At 49.1% G+C, this 25,989-nt stretch overlaps 1 protein-coding gene across 1 annotated transcript in view; it reads right to left on the minus strand.

The window, feature by feature from the left end:
* Positions 1-4,339: 4,339 nt before the first annotated feature.
* Positions 4,340-25,989, minus strand: part of ARMH3 (armadillo like helical domain containing 3) — a 119,643-nt gene continuing 97,993 nt past the window's right edge. The window contains exons 25-26 of the mRNA XM_082764493.1: positions 12,087-12,203; positions 4,340-6,696 (exon numbers count right to left, since the gene is read on the minus strand). Coding sequence (XP_082620619.1) covers positions 6,604-6,696; positions 12,087-12,203 — 210 coding nt within the window. The 3' untranslated portion in view covers positions 4,340-6,603. The remainder of the gene's footprint in view (positions 6,697-12,086; positions 12,204-25,989) is intronic.

Below are 25,989 nucleotides of genomic sequence, written 5' to 3' on the forward strand. Positions count from 1 at the left end.
CCGCCGGCCCGGCCCCGCCGCCGCGGGGAAACTGAGGCACGGCCCGGGGAGGTGGGGAGGGGTATGGGGGGTGGAGGGGGGTGAGGGGGGTGATTGGGGTCGCGTCTCGGCCGGTGAGATGTGCTCTGGGGGGTGCGGGGGTGGGAGAGGGAAGGGGAGAGGCGCTGGGGGATCTGGGGATGGTCTGGGGGCTGCGTGGGGATGGGGATGGGAAAGGGGATGGGGAAGGGGACAGGAGATGGGGAAGGGAATGGGGATGGAGAAGGGGATTGGGAATGGGACGGGGATGGAGAAGGGGACCAGGAGGGATGGGGATGGAAAAAGGGATGGAGAAGGGGACCGGGATGGAAAAGGCGCAGGGCAGCAGGGGGAGCGCAGGCCCCCACACCCTGCTGCAGGGAGGTGAGGACGCCCCAAACCCTACTTTTTGGGACCCCCAAGGGGGTCTTCACCCTTTCCTCAAGGAGACGAAGCCCAGGCTGGAGAGGCTGCTGTATGGGGGAGAAGCTGGGCTGGGAGCTGGCCAGAGGCAGAGGGGCCGTGCAGCAGCCAAGACACCACAAAGGCGCAACGAGGGCGTCCCAAAACCCTCCTGTTTGCACCCAAAGGAGGGAGCAGCCCCCCTGTGCCACCCCCATCCCCAGCACGAGTTTCCCACGCACAGTCACGGCAGGGTTCCCCCTTCCAGCCCTACAGAAGGGGGTGCAGCAGCAGCACGGGGGGGGGCAGGTGCCTTGCAGGGGCTCGGTGCTGCCAGGAGCGGGGCTCACAGCCCCACGGCCACATCTGGTGCTGGGCGCCGGCAGTGCCACTGCTGCCCCCGGTGATCTGCTGCCATCTGCGACCGAGGGGGACCGGGGGGGACACAGAGTGTGCTGCAAGTCCCCACGGCACCGTGCCACAGGGTCTGGGTGTGTTTTGGGGGCTGCCAGCATTTGGCATCCTTCATCCCGGGGAGGAAGCACGGGGAGATGGAGGGGAGCAGGGGCTGGGGGCAAGCAGGGCACCCCGTTCCATCCCATCCCATCCCATCCCATCCCATCCCATCCCATCCCATCCCATCCCATCCCATCCCATCCCACCCCATCCCTGCTGGCCCCCGGGAGCTGCAGGGCAGGAAGGGAACCCGGAGCAGCGAGGAGGGAGGGCCGGCGCTCACGCGGCGGCGTGTTGTCAGCGTGCTTTGGTGTCAAGCCATAAAAGAAGCCGCCTCAGCGAGGCAGCGATGCTTAGCAACTGCCTGGGTCTAAAAATAAGAGCCATTTAGCGAAGAAAACGCAGCGGAGAAATGCTCGGAGAAGGGCTGGGGAAACACGTTCCCTCCCCACCGCCCAGCCACGGAGCTGGCGTGCGGCAGCCTGGCTGGAGAGAAGGAAGCTCCTGGGACAGCCCTGCCGCTGCCCCTCTGCTCAGCCCAGCTGGGGCAGGACCCCGACCACCCCAGGGACCCCCTGGGGACCCCCACACCGCTGGGCTCATCCATCCTCACCCACTGCTCCCTGCTCCATCACATCCCCAGCCGCATCCACCAGCAGCCCCCAGGAACCAGCCGTGTCCCAGGGAGGTGTCGGGGTGGGGAGGGCTGTGGGGGCTCCCCCGGGCAATCCCACCTCGCCTCCAGCACCCTTGGGTCCGTCCCGCTGAGGCTGTGCCAGGCCCTGCGGAGCTGCACGGGGAAGTTTTCACCTTCTGGTCCGTGGGGAGGTGAAGGTGGCTATTTTTATCCCGGCTAAGTGCTCCTGCAGGCGAGCGTGAGATGCTTTGCCAGGCTGGGGAGAGGGGGGAAAGGCTCGGTGGGTAGCACGGGGTGGGATGGGGAGCAGGGATCTGTGGGTTCAGGAGGGGAGCAGCCTCCGGGGGTCCTGCAGGAGCTGCCCGGGCAGCACAAAGGGCAGGGGGTGCAGGGGATTTAAAGGATGAGCGTGTGTACGGCAGGAGCTGGCAGCACCCAGCCCCTCGCAGCCCAGGCCGGTGCAGGGGGCCAGGGAAAGACGTAATTTAACACTTCGTTAGGTAACCACAAGGCAGCGATCCGCCCTCCCAGCCTTGGCATCGCCTAATTGCGCATCTCCAGTCCTATTAATTCTACGGGAAAAGCAGGGAGCAGGACGGGGAGTCTGAGCCTAGCTTTAGGAAATTTTAAACATGTAATTGCTGAGTGCTCTAAATCACGGGGATTTATCCCCTGTTAACAGTATTTTAAAGCCGTGGCCATCGATAGCCGTCCTCGGGCCGTGCTCCCAGCATGTGCCATCAATCTTATTTCGGCTGTGGTCACCTCTGGGCTGTGGCTTACGCTCAGCAGCGAGGGGCAGCTCTGCTCCCCTGCCAGGAGCTCCTTCAGCCAGCTTTGCCTCCTGCACAAGTCCCCCCGGGGAATTACCGAGGACACGGCTGGAGCAGAGGAAACTCACAGCCCTGCGAAGGTGCCCGGCTCCACGGGGAGCGCCTCCCGCTGCTGCGAGACTTGGATCCGGGGGGAATTTCAGCTGCGGATCTCGAGGATAAACAGACGCCTGCAAGCTGCTGGGGGAGCCTCGCAGGCAGGAATACTGCAGGAGAAAGGGAGCCTCAGCTGTAACGTGCAAAGCAGCAGGTGTGAGAAATCTGGGCACGGGGGAGGGAGGAAGGGGTGTGCACACTCTGCGCCCTCGCCTGCCCTGCCCAGGCTGCCAGCAAGGCTCTGGCCCCGCTGCTGGGTGGGCTGTGAGGGCTCTGTGCCCACCCTGAGTGTTTTTTTTTCCTGCCACTTCTGCGTGGCAGATGCAAAATCTGACTGAAGACTGTTTTAGAGAGCAGGGTTTGGACTGGAGCATCCCCTAACTCGGTAGGGTCTTGAGCCTTTCAGCAGGGCACAGCCACGGGTCACCAGACACCACCACGAAGGCCCTGGATGAACCCTGGAGCCAGGGGGCTGTAGTTAATTAGTCACTAATTGCTTCAGAGAGGAAACAAGCATGGACCCAACCTGTAGGAGGGTGACCTGGGGTCCCTGGGACTCGCACGTGGCAGGGAAAGGGGTGAGAGCTCACCTGGCACAGCGGAGCTGGAGGAGAGCCCAGCCCTGGGGGTGTCCAGCACCCCGCAGCCTCCCCATCCCCTCCGTGCCCTCGTGGGACTCCCGGGAGCTCCCAGCCTCCGGCAGCAGGGCTGGGAGCTGCGCTGCAGCGAGCGGCGAGCCTGGCTCATTTAATCTTTTCAATTGAATTCAATTTCCAGCCACATGATTCAATTAGCCCTGGAGGGACGGCACGGCAGAGCAGAGGCCAAAGAGCGGGGCCCGGCCCAGGCTCCAGCAGCCGAGTTGGGTGAGAGGAGCACGGCGAGGAGCCCCGGGGCTGCTCCCGCAAGGCCAGGACCTGGTGCTCGTCCCTGTGCCTGCCAAAGGTAGCCTAAAGATGCTTTAAGAAGAGAAGTGAAGCAAGTGTGCAGTGATTCTCCCCATCCCAATTACTTGGGGTCATCCACGGGCTTGCCCCGTGTCCTCGTGAGCTCCCCCGCACCATGCCCTGACCAGCACAAAGGGCTCCAACAACCCACCACGGACTGGGGATGCTGGCACCCTGAGAGCTGCCTCCCTCTCACTTTGTGTGAAAAACAGGGCTTTTAAGAGCTAGGAAAGAGGAGCTGGTCCCCAAAAATCATAGTGGCACTTGCAAATCAATTTTTAATAACTCCCTCCAAAGTTGAGCCCAAACTCAATTTTTCTCCTGCAGAATTTGGTCATTATTTTGTAAAATATTTGTCTCCCTGCAGCAGCTGCCTAATTTAAAGGCAGGAATCTGCTTTCTCCCCCCCCCGGTTCCCCAAGCCTCAGAAACAGCTCTTCCAATAATAGACTGGGTTATGAATTAGACATAATAAAACACCCGCAAACTGCTCAGATCAGATCCAGGGCAGTTTGGGGTCACGCTCCACGTCCTGAGGCTGAGTGCTGGAGTTAAATGCCTCTCTACTCAGCTCGAGCCGGCCTCAAAAGACAAGCGGTATTATACTGATTACCAAAACATGCAAATCTGTTGCAAAACCTGTGAGGAGGAGTTTGCTGGCTCCAGCAGCAGGGAGAGCATCACACTGTGCACAGGTCGGTCCCCGCGTTCCTCCCTCACACCCGCAGGCTCTCAGCCTTATGTTTGCCTTAACGGCAGCAAGAGGGGCTTGGAGGAGGCTGATGAGTGCTGGCTGCTGGCTGCCAGACACCTGCAGCCTGGAACGAGGAGGAGGCACTGCTGAGAGGCACCACAAGCAGCCACCGTGTCACCAAACGGGGCCAGGGCCACCCCCGTAACTCCCCGACTCTCCCCTGGGTGAAGGACAGACACTGCACACGCTGGCCAGGCAGGGCTCTGCTATTTATTGAGCTCTAGATCTGTATGTACATCCATTTACAGCGCTTGGTTTGGTGACAGTGTGACAAGAGGACGTGCGTGACAGCCTGCCCCCGGCTCAGCCCACCCGAGGAGCTGCTCCCAGTCACAGCCAGGGTGTGCCAGTTCGTCCCAGTAAGGGAGCACCGTGGGGAGATGAGTCCTTGGGCAGCTGAGCCCAGAGTGAAAAGCTGAGAATCCCAGAGGTGAAAAGCTGAGAATCCCAAAGGCTGCAGAGGCAGAGCCAGGCTCATCCCCGGCTCTCAGTCGCCCGTCTAGTCTCAGTCTAGACAGGATCAGAGAAAAGGAGGCACGGGACTCCGAGTCCTACCTCGAGCTGGTCGACTCGATATTCCAACAGTGACGATGCTGGGGCTGTACTGGAGGAACTGGAGCCCCCTTGGGGAGGAAGTTTACCCCTTGGAGAGGAGCTGGTCTAAGCAAGAGCTTCTCAAACACACTACAGACTACAGTGCCACGTGCTGCAACTATTCCTACTCGTTTGTCGCTGGAGAAACGGCCACCTCCCACACGCCTGGACCTGTTCTTGAGCAGTGACTTCACGGAGCCTGCTTCTCCCAGGCACCATCCCTCTGACACGCACTCACCTGGCAGGAAAGCACGGAAACGTCTGCCTTAGCTGATAAAAGCCAAATGATCCGTGCTGGGGAAAAACGTCCTCTGCTGGGAGAAGCCAGTGCTCCCAAGGAAAACATGTTCTTCCTCTGGTTCTGCGAGCAGCGGGTGGCCAAGGACACAGCTTTCATTTTCCCATGCTCATGGCAGGTAAAGATGAAACATTGAACTAATTAGCACGTGTTAGCATGAACAAACATTGCCTAAAACTGGCAGAGAATGAGCAGGACACCACTCACACTACTCCGACCTATGATGCTAGGAGCAGGACTAGGCACTTTTTTTTTTTTTTTTTACGTTTTCTAGGAAAAAAAGTGGATCTGGGATGTCAATAACTTCTTTAGTTCAACCCACCAAGTCAGGCCACATCCTACCATACACTGCCAGGAGCCGAAAACGCATGAGCAGGGAGAAGGTGTTTGTGCTGCATGTTCCTGAGTTGGCAGCCTGACACAGCACCCAGAGCGGGCTCCAGCTGACACGGGCACCTCTGAAACGCTGGCTCTTGAGCAGAAAGGTCTCCCTGTGACCCCAGGGCATCATCCTGGAGTTCTTCCTTAGCAATTTTGTGGTGAGTCGCTTAGTGAAGATGGATGGACAAGCTAGAAAGTGAAGTAACTACTCCTCTTTTTAACTGCAGTACCTGCAAGCTACACACGAGGGAAAAACTGGGGACTTTTTAGCTCATGAACATCACCAGGCACTTGCAAACGTGCAAGGCAGACATTCCTGCGAGGAAGAGGAAGATTGTCACAATGCAGTCTCTGATGGGCAACAAGGGGAGCATGTGTGGGTGGGAGCCAGCCTGTCCTCTGCCCCATGGAAGTGAAATATGTCAAGGTTTCCCTCAACCTTAGGAACAGCAGAGATGAGATGAGCAAGGGTGCACCAACCAGAGGTGTTCTCCTGTTGCAGATGGCTCACTTCGATGACCCTTGCATACTGGCTCAGGCTGGACCAACAAGCTGGACTGGTAAGCTGAAAATTTTATCCTTCTCCAGTAATTTGATGGCTTTGTTCAAACACTGACATCTGAAACCAGCAGCAATCAGGGTATACTCTCTTAGGAATCTGTTTTATATCCTCCCAAAACTCCCGGTGGGATGGCAATGGATTTGACCTACGGGGTGGAGGGAGGGTTGATCCAGGCTGCTCGAAAAGCGCAGCCCTTGCCTGGGGTCAGAGCTCTCCAGTGGAACAGACAACAGCCTCAACCCAGGACTGCCTCACACAGCTGGACTGATTTTATTACTTTGGTTGTGAGCTCTCCCCACCTCTGCTACGAAGGTTTCCAGTGCATCTTCCCTGAGGCTGCGGAGGGAATCTCCCATTGCTACGTGACAGAAACAGCTGCCCACCCCCGTGGCACCTTACAGAATTGCTTCCTCCTCCTCCTCCGCACACCGATCACCTCTCTCAGCCACAGTCCCGTTGAAACACGTGCCTTTGGGATCAAACACACAGCAGCAAGGCTCTCCCCTGGAAGAAATGCAGTCCGTTCTGCAGGTGAAAGGCGAGGGGCGATCAGCCGCGGATCCGCGGTGTCCCCGCGAGACAGGCCCATCTCCGGTCAGCCCTGCGCAGCTGCCGCTCCCCTGCTTCAGGAGATGGTGGAGAATTCCTTCAGCAGGAGCTCCTGGCTCAGCGTGTTGAAAGCAAGGTTCTTCCTCACGTTGATGCTGATGGACCGCACCTGACAGAGACAAAACAAGATGGTTTAGCCGAGGGACTCGTCTCGGCTCCCCGTGGGTACAGCAGCGCTGACAATGCCGACCTCTGTGCTCAGCACGAACTGTTCTGCGTGCTGGTACAGCTCTGAGAAGTTCTCTACTGAGTCTACACCTCGGCAAGAAATCCCTGAGGATCAGCTGCTTTCTGGGATGACAAGAGGGTTTAAAGCAATGTCCCAGGAAGGAGAGTAAATTCAAAATAAGAAAGAGATGGGAGAGGATGCTCTGCTTGGATGCATGAGCTAACAAGACCTGAGGTATTCCCTGTTCTTGGGCAAAGCAGAGGGAAAGCAAGCACTTCCAGGCTGCAGCTGGAAGAGCATTTTCTGTGAGTGCCAGCCAGCATTGCCCTGGATGGCCGCAGTGCCATGGCCTGTCCTGCTCCAGAACCCACAGTGCCAGATGGGGAGTCAAGGGAAGGAGAGAGGACATGCTACTGTGCTGTAAACACAAATTACAGCCCAAGCTGGCAGGAAACCATGGGTTTGGAGCCAGCTGTCCCTATTCTGTGCTGAGTGCCCTACCCTCGACGTTGGATCACTGGCTGTCACTGAAGAAGCATCTTTATCCCTTAATGATGTCCGACTCGTGGTCACCCACACAGCCTGCGAGGGAGAGGTGGGCAGACCCATGGTAGAGCAGCTTTCCTCCTCGCTGTGTGCCTGCAGACGTGCTGGCCAAACGTGCCAGCCCCAGCCTGGGCTCAGTCTCAACTGCACTCAGCAATGAGAAAACAGAGTCAAACATCGTCTGTGGCAGCAGTGACAGGGAGCAAACTGACACAAGCTCATCCAAACAACGGGATTACAGCTCCCAGAGACCCGGAGCCTGTGATAATATTGTTGTTGATGACCTGGGTTGGTGTTTTGTGCTTTTTAAAAGCACTGGGGGATGAATTAAATAAAAGTAGAATGAGGAATCCAAACACTCAAGGCTGGAAGAGAAGTTGGCTGTGTTTATACTGTAGAGGGTCCCACCTGCTGTCCTGGAGGGAAGGGCAGAAAGCTCCCCCAAAGGCTGAACGTGTTAAAGAGTGGGAAACAAATCAAAACATGGAATGTTAAAAGGGAAAGCTGTGAAATGAACCCCAATAAAACTCACTGCACTGACCCTAACAACATAAGGAAGCTAGCAAAGGTGTCTGGACCTAAAGATGGCTTATTTAAGATCTAGCTCTCCAGAAGACAGGTCTGCACTGGGTGGTCTCCCCACCAGGAAACAGGAGCCCTGCTCATAGGACCTGGTCCCACTCAATTTGTACACGCATACAGGTCTGTAGGATGGAGGAGGCAGCAGTCTCTGCAAGCCCAGAAAGGGAAGCTGGAGTGACAAACGATGAGAGCACAAGGCTTAGCAGAAAGTGTAGCTATGGGGCAGAGCACAAGAAATTAAACCTGTTTAATTTGCAAAGAGGAGGTTTAGGGGGAATAGAGCAAACACTCGCCAGTATGTAAAATGAGGTCAGGAAGAGAACAGTGAGTAATATTTCTCTGACTCCCCGGGGATGGGACAAGAAACGCTCAGCTTAATTTAAGGCAAAAGATACACACCGGAAAAGAGGAAATTCTTTTAACCCTGCGGGTTGGGAAGCAATGAAACAGATTAGCTTAGGCCAGCGTGGAGCTGTTTTCACTTAAAGATAGCTCCAGATTTCAAGAGGAGCTTACTCACAAACTTTGGTCAAGAGCAGTGTAGGTGGACTTCGATCTGCTTGAAGACAAGTTTGGGAAAGTGGGCATAATGACACACAAGATGACCCTGACATTTCTGTACATCTCTGCCCAGCGATTTTTTTTTTCTCCAGGATAGCAAGCAGCTCTGAGCTGACCAGCTCAAAAGGTAAGAATAGCTCAAATGAGAGTTAAATTGAGTTATCCAAAGCACAGGGAGCTGGAGCTCATTTCTCTTTTGGGGTTGGAAGAGCAGACAGTGACACGGGGAGGTGTCTGCCTGCAGAAGGAGAAACTTCAGATGCTTCCCGCAGTCTGGCTGAGCTGCTCCATTTGCGAGGCTACACCCCAGGAGCCCTCCCAGCTCCTGGTACAGCAGGCAGCTCGGGCACAGCTGCCAGCATGGAAGCTACCAGAACTCTTCAGAGAGGCTTGTACAAGCCTCAGAAAGTAAACCCAGAGTTGAACATTTATCCTGCAAGGAAATAAAGGCAGAGTGTGTCCTCTCTTGTTTCTTTACAGAGCATGCTGAAGAGCTTTTAAATTTGTTTTCTCTCCATGAGCAGGTTGGATCACATTTATCCCATAGGCTTCAAAAGAAACTGGAAATGCACGAAGTGCATCACCTGGAGAACAAGGAGCAAAGGAAAGGATGAATGAATCGGGGGCATTAACTATGGGAGTAAAACATCATTCAGTTCTAGTTTTGTGTCATTATAGCTCGACTTGCGTAACGCTGTACAGATACTCCTATTTTGTAGCAAGCCTCACCAATTAAACCGGTTTCCAATCAACGAGCAGCTCTTAAGAGATTTGTACAATGGGAGGAGGTTTACACTGACTACTATATCTAATTAAAAGTCAAATTAGTGTAATTTCCCCTGCAGAAATCGATCCCTAATCAGACTATTTTGAGACTCCGCTGAAACCTAGCTGCAGACAGAGCCTTTTGGAAAGATGCTGAATCTCTTTCCACATATTTCTTCACATCCACACCATTCATTCTATCAAAGCACCACGGACCTCAAATGACATTCTCAGGGTTTCAAAGAAACTGAAAAAAAAAGTGTTAGAAAACTTCCTAACTTCCTTCCTTTGGGTCCTCTCAAAGGCAGCACTACAGGCCAGAAAGCCCAATTGATAAAAACACTCTGCACATCACCTTCCAGCACACTGTGGCTGCAGTATTGCAGGCCTTTGAAAGCTTCTTTGAAAAGGGAATGGGAGAAGAAAGCGAGATTTTTCTTTGGGATTAGCAAGAAAGAGCAGCACAGAGGCAGAGCCAGAGAAGTGAAGCAGTGCATTAGCAAAGGACGTCAAAGGGGTGAGAACAAGATTGCTAAGCATAAAGGAGCCAGGAGAATGGCTTGGGGAAGTTTCTGCTCACCCATTTAATGGGAGCAAAGAGAGATGAAAAGAAGGCTGAAAAGGAAAATGGCTCCTGCATGTCATTCCCTACCGAGAAGGATTTGCTTTAAGGCAATCCCACAGGATAGAGGCAGGGATTAGAAAACCAGGCAGAATCTGGAAAGAATTGTTCACAAACAGATCCTGTTCAGGAAGACGGGACGGGACCAGGATGAGTTTGGAAACCATAGAGGAAACCTCTAGCTCCCCATCAGCCCTGCTCCTTTGGCAGAGCTCCTGAAACAGTTTCACTCTGCCCCCTCCACGAAATCCTGCAACTCTCAGCAGTTGAGTACAATGCTCTGGGTACGGGGACATCACCCCACATCAGACCAGCAGCAGAAGCTGAAGTAAAGACGCAGATGCCTAGCAAAAAGGGAGCCTATTACCTACTTTGAAGGGAACATGGGGAAGGACAGGGCAGACCGGGGCCTTTTTGATGAGCTGTTAGAACAATTAATGAAGCCATCAGTTTCTGTGCACCTAGAGGAAAACCAGCGTTGAGGTCAGGAGGCTGGCTGGGTCTGCTGAAGACAAATCATAACAGATCAGGTTGGTTTCCTGCTGTGTTGAGGGAACAGCTAAATGGGATGCAGGGGATTTTCTGTAGCTGTGAGTAAAAAAAAGCATTTAATAGGGTCCCAATTCTCAGGGCATCTCGAGAAGCGTGGATTAGACAGATTCACAACTGGGTCAATCAGCACGTTTAGACAGTAATTATTTGGGCTTTCATACGCTCTTGAGGACAAGGTCCCAGGGGTACCTGGACCGGCGATTTTCAGAAGGCAGGACTGGATTATGATGCCAAATTGATCCTTAAATCATGAAATTTGGAGGAATCACAGGTATTGGAAAAGAAAAGAGGCTAGAAATAAAGTATTTTTAGATGAATTGTTTGTAGCTGTGATAATCTTAGGACCGAGAACGTCATTTTAATCAATTGGCATGATCAGCCTGAGTTTCTGCCAGGCCAAATGGAAAATGGGGCATGCAGGAAGCGAATCAGTCATGCGGCCACGAGGCTGGGGAAGGAGAAGCTGGCTGAGAGCAGGAGCCCATGGGACAGAACAGATGACAACAGAAACACGAATGTGTCTTATTTCTGGAGTACAATAGTGGAAGAAGCCTGTGTCACAGGGAGGCTACCATCAAATTTCTTTGTGTGTATTCCAGATACGGTATCAAATAGCAGGGCAGGAGACAAGAAGAGGCACAAAGGTGCAAAGAAAAACATGAAGTGGTCAGAAATGATTTTTGCCCATATCCTACCCAATGGTAGCACTGCAATGACCTAAAAAACATTAAAAGGTTAAGAAGTGTGCTGTGGAAGGAACCAAAAGCAATTCAGGCATGCTTGCTCCGGAGCAGAGTAGACAGAAGGAGGCGTAACCTTCCCAAACTCATCCAGGCTCGTGATGGAGTGGGCAGGCATCAGTTACTCATCAATCAGCAAGGACAGAGCTAGAAGAGAGAATATGTTCTCAACTGGTAAAAAAAGCTGCCAGTCAGAGGTCTCTCCTTTTGTTGAACACCAAGGTTGATTCAACAGTGAGGAAAATGCAGGCTCTCCTCCGAGATACCAGCCACTACAAAAACACTGTCTCCCTGGTGATGCAGCTGTTGGACAAGAAATTGCCTGACCCAACAGCTATAATGCAGCTCTCTGGAGCAGGGTGAGCAAACTGGCTTGCTGAAGAACACAACTACCAACCCACACTATATGGGCACGGGTTTGTCTTTGCTGCATTATTTTTTTTGTGTTTCTTCCTACCATTAGTCCTTTCCTTTGGCAGGAGGGGACGTTTCTAGAGAATGCCTTTGCTTTCTTTGCCTGGGGGCCTTATGTTGTGAATGACAGAGGAAAGCAACGTGCAATGACCAGCATTGCATCCTGCTCAGCCCCATAGTTTGTGGCCTCACTAACAACAGTGAAAAGACTAATTTGCTCTGTGTGATAAGGTGGGAGCAAGCAGCTTTTCCACCATGCACACTTACCAGCACAAGGCACGGCAGAAGGAAGGGACAGAGACTATTTACTGACCTGAGCAGTCTGGCGGTTCCTCCCCAGCCATGCACTGCAGGGCAGGAAGCTACAAGGGAGGTTTCAGACCAGACGAGACATGCAGCATCTGTTCAGGTTCTATTCCTGCCCCAGCTTTGGAGGCAGTCCAGTGGAGTACCTAGGCTGCTCAGCTACACTCCGCATGTCACTGCCCAGGCCGTAAACAAAAGCTTTGGAGCAGGGCTGGTGATTCTGCAGTGTCAAGGCAGCTTACCAGCTCTTTGAAGAAGGCAGCCTCCTTATGCTGCTCCGAGTAGCGCTCGTACTGATCCAGCCCATCCTGCAGTTTCAGGGTCAGCGTGTCATAGTTGGACCGTACCACTTCCAAAACCTGCCAGAGACAAAAGAGGAATCAGCATCCACAATTAGCTTAGCATTGGAGGAACAAGGCTGTGACAGAGCACAGCTCTGGCACCTGTTATTGCAATATGCACGGCTTTAACAGCCAATATTTGGTACATGAATAACAACATGGAGGTGGGCATGAAAACATTCCTAATGCCAGTGAGGAACCGTCCTGGAATTTTCAGAATTTCTCCATTCATAAGAACAGTGGATGAGCCCAGAACTACGACAGCAGCAGTTGCCCAAACACAATTACGTCACCAGGAGAGGCAGACATGATCTCATTAAATTAAGCAGCTAATTACTGTGCGTACACCCACACGTAACACAGTAGACACTATATAAACATAGGTTTGCCTGACCCTTAGGTCACAACAATGCTAATTTTGCCAGCACACCACCCTCCTGGCTTGTTAATTACAATTAGGAAAAAAAAAAAAAAAAAAAAAACCTGCTTAAATGTCAGCTTCTACAGCTGCTCAGGTCAGCCTCCATACAGAGCACTGCACTCCTCTCCTAACGGGAACAAACTTCTGATAGACACTATGGTAAGACCAAGCCAGTTACAGACTCTGGCATTAGAAATAAATAGAGACACAAATCCAGGTCTCCCTGCCCAGGAGATGCTCTCTTATTGTCTGTCTGCGCTGCAATCAAAGCACTCCAGCTTCCATTAACGCCTTACTCTGCTCCCAGCACTGGGCTCTACTTGTAAATTCAGAGTTACGTCTCTCTGTCCTATTGAACTATTCATTTTCCTAACTAGGGAGCACCAAGAGGGACTCCCACGCTGCTTTATAGCTTCAGAGCACTGCATGGACAAATTCATTCCTCAAAGCATTCGTACGATGGTAAGTGACAATAATCTCCCTACCAGGAACCATATAGCTCGGTACTCCTGGGCAAAACATATGCTTGAAACAATTCTCTTAAACACGTGAACCTCTTTCCTAGGCTGTTACCGCTTGATCTCAGAGCTAAACAGAAGCACAGGAAGAACAACAACGTCACAAGTTTGCATTGCAGTAGCTTACACTCATGAAAAGCCTCGGCCAGGAGCGCGAGATAGGGCATAAGGCGCAAAAGAAGAGTCCCTGTCCCAGGAGAGATCCTAAGAAAAGCATTGCAGAGGATGCCAGACAGCAAACAGCGATGAGGGCAATAAGGAATTATTCTCCTCTTGTCCTCCCAACAATATAAACTCTACCCTCAATTGTCTTTTTAGGCAGCTGGCAGCTCCTGCCCTTTACAGGACTGAATCGTGTCCTTCCATCTCTTACTCTAGGAATCCCAGGCTCGCTTGGAATCCCTTCAGATGCTTTTCCATGTTTTATTTCCTCAAAAATTTGCCGTTAGCAGTTGTACACAAATGGGCACTCATGCAAACACCTTGAAGCAGCTTAGTGCCAGGGTCCCACTAGGACAGAAATACAAGGCATCACCCAAACGAGGACTGGGCATTAAAAAGGGGCCCAGAAGTGGTTCCCTGGTGAGATAGTGCCACGGTAGCCTCTTCGTGCAGCTCAGCTGTCCTCTGGCATTGCAGAGGCAAGCTAGGGATAGGAATCAGTATTTTGCAAGGTTATTTAAGAACAGCCTGTCAGTGTCCTGCTGCTGCAAGAGCACGCAGCCTCCTCTCCGGGAGGACTCATTTCCTAATTCTGTTTGTCAGCTCCGCTGGCAGAGAGGAATAACTCCCTGCAGTAACAGCCATCTCCACACTCAGCCTGGCCCTCTCCTTCCTGCCTGCAGAACTTGTGAGAAGCAGCGCAGAGCCAAGAGCAACGATGGAAGAAAGAAGGCTGGGTACGGGAATAATTTACTCTGGGGTGCAAGTATCCTCTGGAGATGGAGACTGATAGCACAACACACCTTCTGGCAGCTTGCGTGGATCAGAGGGCTGTCCTCCTGTCAGCCCGAGGGAGCCAAATTGACCAAGATTAGTAAAATGCAGGGGAGAAACCCTGTGTGAAAGGTGAGGAGTACAACGGGCTTCTCCAGCAATAATTTAGGGTTTTTACACCCAACTCTGCATGCGTCCCCTACCAACACACACCCCGTGCTCCCCGTGCCCCTACACACAGGGTCACCCCTGAGGGCAGCGGTGAGCTCTGTAAGCAGCACCCTGTAAACCAGCCCTCCTGTGCCACCTCCAAGAGGCAGCTAACAGCCCCGTTTGGTGCTCTAGGAGGAGGACAGGGAAGGGAAAAGGAGCCCCAAAGTTGCTGCTGTGCTACCCACTCCTTACCGTGATCTCTGTAAACTCGAGATCAGCTTATCCCTTTAGCTGCATATATTCACTGGCTTCCACTCTTTATCTCTTTTAATTATGAAATAAAACTTAAAAAGAAAGGGTGAGTTAAAAATAAACAGCTTTTCTTCACTGCCTAATAATTTCCCTTTCTTGCTGCTGCTGAAAAAAAAATGCTACGTGGGATCTGAGATAAACCCACTCACAGATCATTTCACTTCATATTCCATAATGGATAGGAACTGTTACCGAGATTAGGACCTGCCATCCCTGAGACAATTTCATCTGCTCTTTAAGATGCAGCCGTGAGACAGAGGGGAGGTTAAAGAGCAGCAGAAGGTATTAAGAGCATCTAACATGAAGGTTTGAAAGGCATCAGCTTTCTATCCAGATGACAAATACGCACATCCTCCATGTAACACAATATTCTCATCCTTTGCCCTTTTTACACCTTCTTTGACTTCTGCTCAGGAAAACTACTGCAAGGATGCTCTTGTACGTTAAATGCACAAGAGCTTTATCTGTCAGATAAAAAAGACCTGGGAGAATTTAACTTTGAGACTGAAGCATTTCTTTTTCCAGATCCTGTCCAAGCTGGTTTCCCCAGAAGTCTCCATGGAAGACCAGAAAACATCATTCCCAAGACAGTGAAGTACAAAGAACTGAAAAAAGAAGTGGCATTTAGCTGAACTCTTCTAGGTGGATCTTAAATGGACATCCAGTTTTAAAATCTCACAAGCAGCTGAGAGAACACCTCAAGTGTCAGGCAAGCAGAAAGGAAAATGGACTGTAGGTGACTTCCAAGGAGCTTCTCAGCAAGCAACAGGGAAGATAAGACATGACATCCCTCAGATAGCAATGATGAACATACAGGGCAATTTTTTTATTTTTATTTTTAAATGCTTAACGGCATCTTTACAAAGAAAAAAAAAAAAAGCAGTCACAAGCTAAATCTTCTTTTAAGACTGATCCCTCTAAGATAACCTACAAAAAAGCAATACGACAGAAGTGAGCGACTCAGATACGGTGCAATGAAAGATAAATGAAGGCTGCTGAATTCCTTTCCTGCAGTTACCTGTATCAGCCCCAGAGGCTGCGTTCTCTCATTTACTCCAATGCAACAAACCAGAAGTCAGTGGAGCTGCACCGTTGTAATTTAAAGATAATTTGCCATCAGATTAACCCAGTGCCCCACAACTCACTCACTCGCTGCTTTACAGAAGTTCCAGACGACAGCTAGCAATTCAGGCCCCCATGTACGTGTACGTGCCCCCAAACCCAGCCTTGCAGGAGCTGCTCTGAACAGGCAGTGCTTTCTGCAGCACTCAGAGGATTTCAGCATCCTCCTGCATCTGTACTCTGCCACGTCCCGTCGCTCCCCTTCCCAGCGACTGTCACCAAGAATCTGTAACAAGAGGCACCCCCCTGGGTAACACAGCAGGAATCTTGGGGCTGGCTTCCATTGGAGGGGGTGATACAGGGCTCAGTTGTCTGCGGGATCCCGCCCATGCCATATGGCTGCACCCACAGGAACAGGATGATTTATTTTACAGAGTTGGTGGTGGATGCAGCAAAGTAAGGAGCCAGCTTACTGCTTCTTTGCAATCTAGACGGACAGCTCCCGAAGAATCAGAGCATCCTGGCCATGAGCACTGGAACCCATTTCCCCCAGCACCAATTGCCCCTGCCCTGAAATTTTCCATTTTCTAAACAGACCATGCTCTGCTCTACCATTACCTGCACACAGACCCCTTCCTTACTGCACCAGGGCTGTTCCTCTGACTGATCCTCAGCAAGAACCGACCTGCTGCACCATCCCAGAGGAGACCAGACCTGGAATAGCTTTTCCTGGGGAAAGCACTGGATGGTGCACAGCAGTATGTGACCAGGAGAACACAGCCCCAGTTAGCAGCAAAGCCAGAGAGAGAACTGCACTAGCAGTGGAATCTAATGGGCAGCACACAGAGCTGGGGCCCTTCTCTCTAGCAGGCACAGCACACTTCACTCATCAGTAACTTTTTAACCCGCAGAATCTTTCCTCACCCACAGCTGTACCGACTTCACAATACAACATCAGAGAACGCCACCAATTTGTGCCGCCCAGCAACAAACCTGGCAGCGTGTTGGTTCTGGGAAGCACGCACACGTAATGAGAGAAAAACAGGAAAAGCAGAAGCAAGAAGAAAGCAAGGTCTCTGCACAGTCTTGCTAATCAGAGCAGGAGAGGGTAAGAATGCAATCAGTCAGCAGTGCCAGCACCTCGCTAGAGGCTCTCCAGCCTGCAAGATGGTCATTAGCTCCCATGGCACAAAGGCAGCTGGAAAAGAACCAACTGATTGATCTTGCATTAAGCAAAAGGCCAAAAAAATCCCAGGTTAAAACACTCTCCCCCCATATCCATGCTCCAAGACTTGTGGCTTGCAAGGATGGGGCTTGGGGAGGCTCTCTGGATCAGTCTAGCAAGTCCTCACAGGACAGAGAAGCTGTGTGTGTCCCAGCTGTCCCATGCTGGAGGATGGAGCAGCCAGTCTATGGGATGGATATGTGCTGGCAATCCCAATGCTACTGCATGGACACACACAAACGTGTCTCCTGCCTTCTCTAGGATGTTCTGGGCACTCCAGCACCTGAGGGAATTATGGCAATCCCACCTCCAAACCTTGGGCAACGACCAAAAATACCACGAGCAAACCAGCAGTTTGTCCCTTCAGCTCGCAGGAAGGAGGCTGTAAGGAAGAGACATTAGGGTTTTCTTATTCCAGAAGAAGGAATAGGAATGTGTATTTTATGCTAGAGTCCCCAAAGTGGTTTGCTCACTCCAGGTTTTGTACAAATCTTCCCCCCCTACTAATCTACACAAGCAGCTCATGGTCCCTGAGTGTTTTTCCTAGTGAATTCAACTGCATAGCAACATTCCTCACTGTAATGAAACGGCTGCTGCCACCTGGACTACAAAGAGGCTATTGCCTCTCCATAATAAAGTGCCAGATAATTGACATAAATTTTACAGTAGTATCTTCTAATTAATATGGAAAATGATTTATTTTTTTTTTTGTTCCAAATGGCATCACACTTCTCACAGAGCAACTGAGAAGTTGCTGATGCAGGCTGAAATCTCTGCTGGAATTAATCCCCAGAAGCGCCAAAGACAGAGCACATAACTAAATAATTAGAAGTTAAGTAAAAACACACACACACAGCTGCCGCATTTCCCACCAGACTCTGCCCACACCCCTGCCACAATCATCTCCTTCTCCCCTTCCTCCTGCACTGTCTGCAGGAGCCAGGCTCACAGGGAGGATCCCCAAGAGGATGCACAGAGGTGCGCTGGAAGCAGCTCCCAGCACCCATGGTGGGACAAGCAGCAGCGCAGAGCTTTGGTCTGACCCAGCACTCCCTCACCTTTGCAGCTGTCCTGGAGCTAAATGATGTGCTAGTGCTTCAGCACCACCCTTAGCCCCCAAGCTGATCAAGACATGGGTATTAATTCCATGTTCATGAATGCTAGGAGGAAGAGGAGGAGAAGGATGCTACAACAGTCTGACCATTCAGATATGCCCTATACTGGGCACATCCACAGATCCAGAGGATGCAGAGTGGATCTGGTGAATACAGTGAGAAAGACAAAGACCTGGGCATGAGATGCACGTATATATGGGCATGTTACATGTGCAAGATATGCAACATGCTGCCATTCCAGCTCCAGTGCCCCAGATGCCCTACATCAAGCCCCCACTGCCTGTACTACACCCAAGTGAAGGACCCACAGCCACCTCCTGCTGCTGGCTGAGATCGTACAGCTGACACAGCCCCCACCAGCTCACACAGCTGTCACGCTCAGGGGAGGAAGAAGCAGCCTGTCTAACCTGAGGGCAGGAAAAATTCCTGGAAGGAGGGCTTTTCCAAGAGTTAAAAAAAAAAAAAAAAATCCAACTAACCCAATGCCAAACCATTATCTAGCTCCACCAAGAGGAAGCTGTAAATGCGCAATGAAGTCCCCAGGCCAAGCTCTTGTACATGAATGAACATCCATGTACAATGCTGGCATTTCCAAAGCTCATGCAGGGAAAAAAAAGTTAAAGATCATGAACGTAATTACATGAAAAATTAGCAATTAATAAAATAAACACCCTTCAGAGCAGACTTTTAGACCTAGATAGTGAGATCTGGCAGGAACTGGAAGAGGTCCACTAAGCTTGCCTGTTGTTAGAAATTTTGTGAGGAAGGCAGGCAGCAGATACGATGATGGCGGGAGCATAAAACCCCAAGATAGATAGATTTGCTTTTTTGGAGTTAGAGCCCATTTTGGAGTTGTGAACCCTTATCTCCAGCTGGTGGCATTTATGAAAACGTTTCTCACTGCTAGGTATGTAAGAGCACTTGCCATTCTGCCAAGGCTCGAAATGCACTGCAGATAGCTATGGACTGGACCGTTAATTTTTTTATTTCCCCATTGTGCTTACAATTAACTTAAGTGCTGAAATGTGATGGGCTGTTCCAAGGGATGCTTTTATCTAGCAGCTGCATTCTAGCACAGCAATAAATCAACTGCTGTCACCAACACGTAAGACAAGAGGAAGAGCATCCTAACGCTCACTGTGCATGCTACCTGTTCAGCCAAACTGGCTACCAGCATTCTGCAAATGAATGCTCTGATTTGTGTGAGTTTGTTGGTGCAATCCTATCTTTAGAGGAAGATCTTGTCTCCCTGGACACAGAGAGAAAACAGTCAGCAGCAGCTCTCCAGCACAGCAGTTAACTGACCAAATAAGACCAGTACCCCTGGTGCCCAAAACAAGATAAAAGTTTAAAACAGTTTCTAAGGATGGAAGTTGTGAGTTGCTGCTCCAGCTGAACTGAGAAGCTAGGACACATGAAGCTGTTACAGAAATTAAAGACAGCTACAAGAACCTAAAAAATAGCAGCTGATGATTTTAAGAAAAGGTCAGAAAAAATATATATTTCTAGGGACAGCAGGCAGAAAGCATCCTGGCAAATTTTGAAACCAAAATACACAATTTTGGGTTCAGATTGCTTCAATCAGGTGCTAACACCACACGTGGTGTACACCAGACAAAGAAGAAGATGAGGAAACTAATTTTTAATAAAGAAATTAAGATTTCCCAGGAGACAACTGGCTCAGAAATAAGGCTTTCTAGAGAACTGATTAGGACAGGGTATTCCAAAAACACCCTTGCCATTCAAGAGAAAAAAACAAGTGGACTGTTCCTGCTTGAAGGAAACCAAAATCTACTTGTGCCCGCTGGTAAACAGCTGGGAGATTTATTCTGGTTAATCAAACATCTACAATCGTGGGAGGTTTCTGGAACTACATCACCTCTTCCAGGTTCACAAGAATCAGAAAAGGATGCAAGAGAGCTTGTGCTCCTCATGCAGCCGCTGCTGACTTCTACAGGATATACTGATTACAGGCTTAGAAAAAAGCTCAATAGGAGCCTGACTTGAAGATCAAGATGAATAAAAGGAGAACACAAACACTCCAAAAAGTTATGGAGCTTGCCACACTTATTTTTTTTCTGCTTCTCAGAGTAATGACAGACAGAAACCTCTATGAATGCTACTAGCATAGCCCAGGGTCTGACACTTGCTGAAAAAAAGTAGATGCTAACCTAGCTTGTGGCTTTTATCTTTTAAATGATCTGAATCTTGCACACTTTGTGCAACATGAATAAACTTAAAGGAAGCAGCAAAGTTAAATAGCAATATGATAAAAAAAAAAAAAAAAAAGCCACAAACCAAGCAGATGCTGTATATTTAAAACAACCAGGCAACTAAGAACAACACAAGGACATTCCAGAGAAAAATTCTGCTAGGACTAGGGCAGGAAGGTAGGTACTTGGAGGGGGAGAGCTCAGAATGATCTGTTCCACAGCTCCTGCTTAAATTTAAGCAATTAGCTACAACAGAAGGCTAGCTATTAACTGCACAATGAAAGCGATAAAAACGCAATGATTCAGTGGCCTGAGGAGATGCAGTAAGAATGTCAAGGAAGAAGAAAAATAGAACTCACCTGCTTAACTGACCACAAAAAGAGAATGAACTCAAGTCCATTAAGATGGGGAAAACCAGAACTTTTAAATGCAAGCTAGAAGTCTGGATAGCCAAGGAATCAGATGAGCAAGTAATTGTTTGATTATTTGTACTAATTTGCAGTTCTACAATACTTTTTTCCTGAAATAAGGGTGCTTGAATCAATAAACAACGTTTAAAACATGGGTTATCAGGCTTGTACAGTGACAACACAGTACTCCTGCTTTATTTTTGTTCATTCTCTAATAACTTCTAATCCTCTGTTTGCCTTTCTGACGACTGTTGAGCCCTGAGCCAACATTTTCAGACTTATCCCAGTGACTCCCAGAGTCCTTTCCTGCATGGCAATATCTAGCAGACTTCCCTACAGCTTAGAGGCTCTAAGAGCCTTATAAATTCAATCTGCAAAAATTCTTTCTAAAGATATTGCCCAAAAGAAACAGGAGAACTACAGTCAGTTGGTTAGCTACAAATAGCTGCTTTGCCTCTAGGGACAAAAGCTGTAGTAGCAGTGTGTTAGGGGAGCTAGCTATTAAGGAAAGGTGGGCAGTGCCTGGAAGTTTGTGTGCGACTCAGCCTGTAGGAAAGTTTTAGCTGTTAAGGCTTTTGCAAATCTGGAGTTGGAACAGACAGCTATAAGCTGCCAGATGATCCTTACAAACAGAAAATCCTGTAGTAAAAAGGGAACTTCAGTTGCAAAGCGTGTGCTCTAAGGCTGCAATTATAAAATTGGTTTAACACAGTCTAAGTGCAGGCTACCTAAACTGCACTACAGCGTCTACAGCTCCTCCTTCAAAGGCACTTATTTCAGAGTTAAGGCATTCAAATGTGCAACTCAGAAGTGCCTTCATTAGGTGTACAACTACTGAGAGTGCTGAATGACCAGGTGCAATGCTGACAGCAGGAGTAACTGTGAAGGCAGGGAAGAACAGACTTCTTGACTGTCCCCTAGAAACTGAGCTTGCAGCTGTGCAACTTAAGCTTGTAAGAATTATGATAGCAATGAGATTCCTACAAAAGAGACAGGGTCAAGTCTGTCCCGATCAAGCGACTCTTCACCAATCCCAGACACACTCCTGGATCCTACTCTAACCACAGCTGGGAGAAAAAGAAGGGAAAAGTTTCTGATGACAACAGAAATAAGAGAACCAAATAATTTCTGATATGACATGCTGAAAGAGAAAAGCTTGTTGACGTTTTAATTTGTTAAATTATCCCCTTTTGTGCTGCTGGAATGGGCCATTCATTTTAAACTCCATCTGGGCAATGACCAGAGCTGAAACGGAATGAGCTTGTTTATGCTTGGAAGCATTCATGGCCACCATAGAAAAGGTCTTTTGCCTATAAAAAATAATAACAGAAGAATCACAGAGCTGCTTAAAGTTGATTGCTAAGTTAATTTAGAAGAAGCATTTGAATGGTTAGTGAGACAGCTGAAAATACAGAGGTCCCTACCCAAGACCATCACTTGCAAGGGCAGATAAGACACTAAACGTAGTGGGCTGAGACACTTCTTGACTGAAATGGAAATGTAGAAGATAGCTGTCAGCAAGATGAATTTGAGGGGGAGCAAAGACTTGGGCATTGACCATACGTAGAAAACAGGTCAGAGTTTTCTCAAAAATGAAATGTCTGCTGCTTGTTACTGTCCTGCTCAGGGAAAGAAGCCTGTGTGCACTCTTTGAAATAAACACAAAGGCACCAAAAGTTGCTGACTCCCTGTTATTTCTAGCCATTTCTCCTTATACCTAGCAGAAGCAATCAGGGCCCAAGATAATAGCTATGTCTCTCAAAAAGGATTCCTGCCACGGCAAAGTGGCATCTTGCAATCCAAAGATATTTGGAGGACAAAAAGGGCTTGTGTGCCTGGGAACTTAGTGTTTATCCTTACAACATTTGTTCTTTAAATCAAACCTACTGATTCACCAGCTTCCTCGCAATTCAGACACTCTCAGCAAGCGCCCCAGAACACCACAGAGGACATATCCCTTCAGAAGGTTTGGCTGACAAGAGGCTGAAAAGACACATCTTACCTCTACGAGAATGACCGTGCTATCTCCACAGAGGTTTAGATGCTGGATGGACAGAAAGGACACGAGACAAAAGGGGAGGTTTATTGCTAATAGCCCAGATAAGATTATTGTGTTGGCTGTACGCCCGTCATTGATGTATAAGGGAAAGGTGACTTGTGCTGGCACTGGACCCACTCTCTCCCAGGAACGAGGAGAACAAAACTTATGCTTCTTTTTCAAAGCACCTTTTGCTGTTGAAGCCTCAAGCTGAGCTAATTGGTACACAGAGCAGCAAGCTGCAGAACTACCTGTCCACAATGCCTGCCCTCTGAATCAAAAAGCACGTACCCCTTGCTGTCACTGCTCCCAACCGAACCTGCTGGCTGTAGAGATGGGATGTACTTGTACTGCACTACAGAAGGCTTAGCCAAAAGTAATGCTACTCTCTCTTGGGGGAAGAAGTTGATCACCAAGACTTCCACTTTCTCTCTAAATTTCTTTAACCATATTCCTGGATAAGTTCTTATAGGGTCTATAAGGGAAATATCATCTCCACGGTAATTTCTGCAGTGCTTGGAGGACACCATTGTTCTACAGCCTAAAAATCCCCGTGTGAGGATTTAGTACTCCCAAGAGCCTCTTGGACATCAAACGTTTTCAAAGCTATTAGCTCTGATGGGTTTTTGAATAAGGCTCAGGGAAGCCACTCGCTTGGAATTTCTCATAAGGAAAAGGTAGCTCTGACCTGGCAGGATAAAAATTGCTGAGAAGGAGGAGGAGGAAGAAAGCCCACACAGCCCACGTTCTCTGCAAGTGAGGAAATGAGATTTGATTTACTCCATGATTCTGAGGTGTGTTCAATTTCAGCTTGAATTTCCACTGCATAAAATTCAGCTTGGCTGAGCAACGTCCCCATTAGAGACTGTCCAAAGCAATATAAGGCAATGCACACAATGATCTTTGAAACTGAAAGTTCAAAGCCTCTGTGATTTTTTTTCCAGCATATTTTTGCATATGCAACTCATAAACCTGTGTCTTCCAAGAAGTAAGAGGAAGATGATATAAAAAAAGCAATTAGATACAGTGCATACACAGCTCCTTATTGTTGCCAATTAATCAATTTATTTTGCTCACTGGTTAATTTCGTCTTACTACACAGCAGAGAACAACTCTGGGTCTGTTTTCCACGTTTCAAAGGGATTAGATGACGAGCAGAAGTCACTAGCTTAAAAGGACTTAAGGGCTTCAGTTCAGAGATTAATAACTCAGTTGCTTTTTTGCCAGGTTTTAAAACCACTAATTTATACTGCATCAGCTTGTAGTTTTACTTGCACAACTATTTTTGTTTTAATGGGAACATTAAATCCTGCTCCTCCCAAACTGATGCTGCATTGCCCTCTTGATATTATTCTCACATCTGAATTTTTGACTATATTTAAAGAGGATTTCATGCTTGCTTAGCAAATTCCTTACGAAACAGCACCTAATACTAATACACAATTAATACATAAAGTGTGTGACTTTTCCTAACTAACCAGATTGGTTGAGCAGCCCACTCAGGAATTCAACATCACCAGGAGGCAGGTTGGGTGGAAGCTTTGGAGCAGATTGCTCTGCGTCTCCATCTTGCAGGGCAGAAAAGCTCTACAAGAACTGTGATTGCACACATTTGGTCACACAGTAACACACCTCTAAGGTGAGAAAAGCCATCGGGTCTCATTCCCACCTTGGGTTAACAAAGAACACTTGGCACCACACTTACCCTGCTGAGAAGCAAGGCACAGAAGCTGAAGGGGGGCACACCTCTGCATTTAATGGGCTCCTGATCTCACAGTTCTGAGAACCGCTCACAAGGGGAAGTTTCACTGAAACAGTGCTAAAATTTAACCCCAATGCTTCTGCCATCTTCATCCGTATGCATAAAGCTAAGCAAGTTTGCTGGTTGAAAAAAATCAGGTACTTTAAGGCGTTGGCTTTTGTTGTAAAGCTGCTGTGGCCTGAGCAGGCCTTACTCAGGGAATATTCACTTCCATATGCCGTTTTAAGGACTGACTTGTGACTGTGCCTAGGGCTTCTGTTTGGTGCATTTTTATAAATGGTAATAAGTAGAGCTGTTCACTTGGTTTACTGCTTCTAGATGACAACTGCCAACTACAATCAGCTCAGGGAGAACAGGAGGGCAGGTCTGGCAGCAGCCGCAGGACGCAGCATCGTAGCAGCAAGAGCTGGTTGTGCATTAGGAAAGCTGTCACAGTTCTTCCTTTTCATCTCTCTAAAACATGTCAAGGGCACTAATTAACAGGACATCCAAGGCACACAAAGGCTGAGAAGAAAGAGGATGTCTCTAGTGGTCTGCTAAGGCCCAGTCCCAAGATGACTATCAAGACTTGAGGAGCCCGCCAAACTCTCCCAGTCTCCAAAACTGTCTGATACGCAGAATTCAAAGATCATAAGAGCTGCAGAACTGAGGGAAAAAAGGGAAATAAAGTGACCTACTTTATATTCTATCGTCACATGTTGGCATTTTACGATTCCTTCCTTTTCAAAAGAGGCATATGTAAAGGAATCCTCTCAAACATGTGCTGTCAGCAGCGTGAGAGCACACAGCCACCCGCAGAAGAAACAAGGGCAGAATAAAACCCAGGCCAAATAATGTTGCCAGAACAACAATTCAATACCCAGAGGGAAGGGAACAAACAGTAGGAGCTATACCGAGTAAGAGAAACCTGTGGTCTGAAACACCACTCAGCACTCCCCCAGAAGGCCTTACAACCTCTGCCAGGAAGCAGAACGGTCTGATCACCTTTCTCTAACAGCAAGTAACAAAGGATGGGTGTGATCTTAAACACTTCACGGATAATTCCTGCAGCAGCTGTTCCCATCTCTGTAACAAGGAAGGGAGCAGAAGAATCTGCAGTTTGCAAGCACCTGGGCACAACCATGTAAGGTTACTGGCGATGAGGTGAGCACTCCTGAGTCGGGATTCACTTTGTAAGCCACAGCCCTGTTGAGAGCTGGAAAGCAAGGCTTTCTGTGAGAGTACAGGCAGGTGATTTTCCTTTCATTTTTAAAGAGGAATGCTATCAAAATAAAATCCTCCCACTCCCCAAAATAGATATAACTTCTGAAATGTTTGTATCTTTTTTTTTTTTTAACAAGTTCAGGATCGAACCAGCATTTTTCTTCAAGCATCTTGACCTGACCTTTTCCAAACACATCACAGAAAGAGCTCTCCCTGACATACGTAAGCCAAGGCCATCCCAAGTTATGAGCTCATATAAAAAGCATGGTGGCTTCAGTCCAGGTCTCCCAACAGAGCAGTTACCTCCATCCACGTTTCACTCAGGTGAAGGGCTTCTGGGTGAGGATAAGGGACCAGGCTTTGCCTCAAGCTAACAACGCAGCTGAGACAAGGCCACAAGTTGCTGGTTTGACTAAACAACTGCCTTCAGATGAAC

The sequence above is a fragment of the Aythya marila genome (genome assembly GCF_965140915.1).
Source record: "Aythya marila genome assembly, chromosome: 7".
Taxonomy (NCBI): domain Eukaryota; kingdom Metazoa; phylum Chordata; class Aves; order Anseriformes; family Anatidae; genus Aythya; species Aythya marila.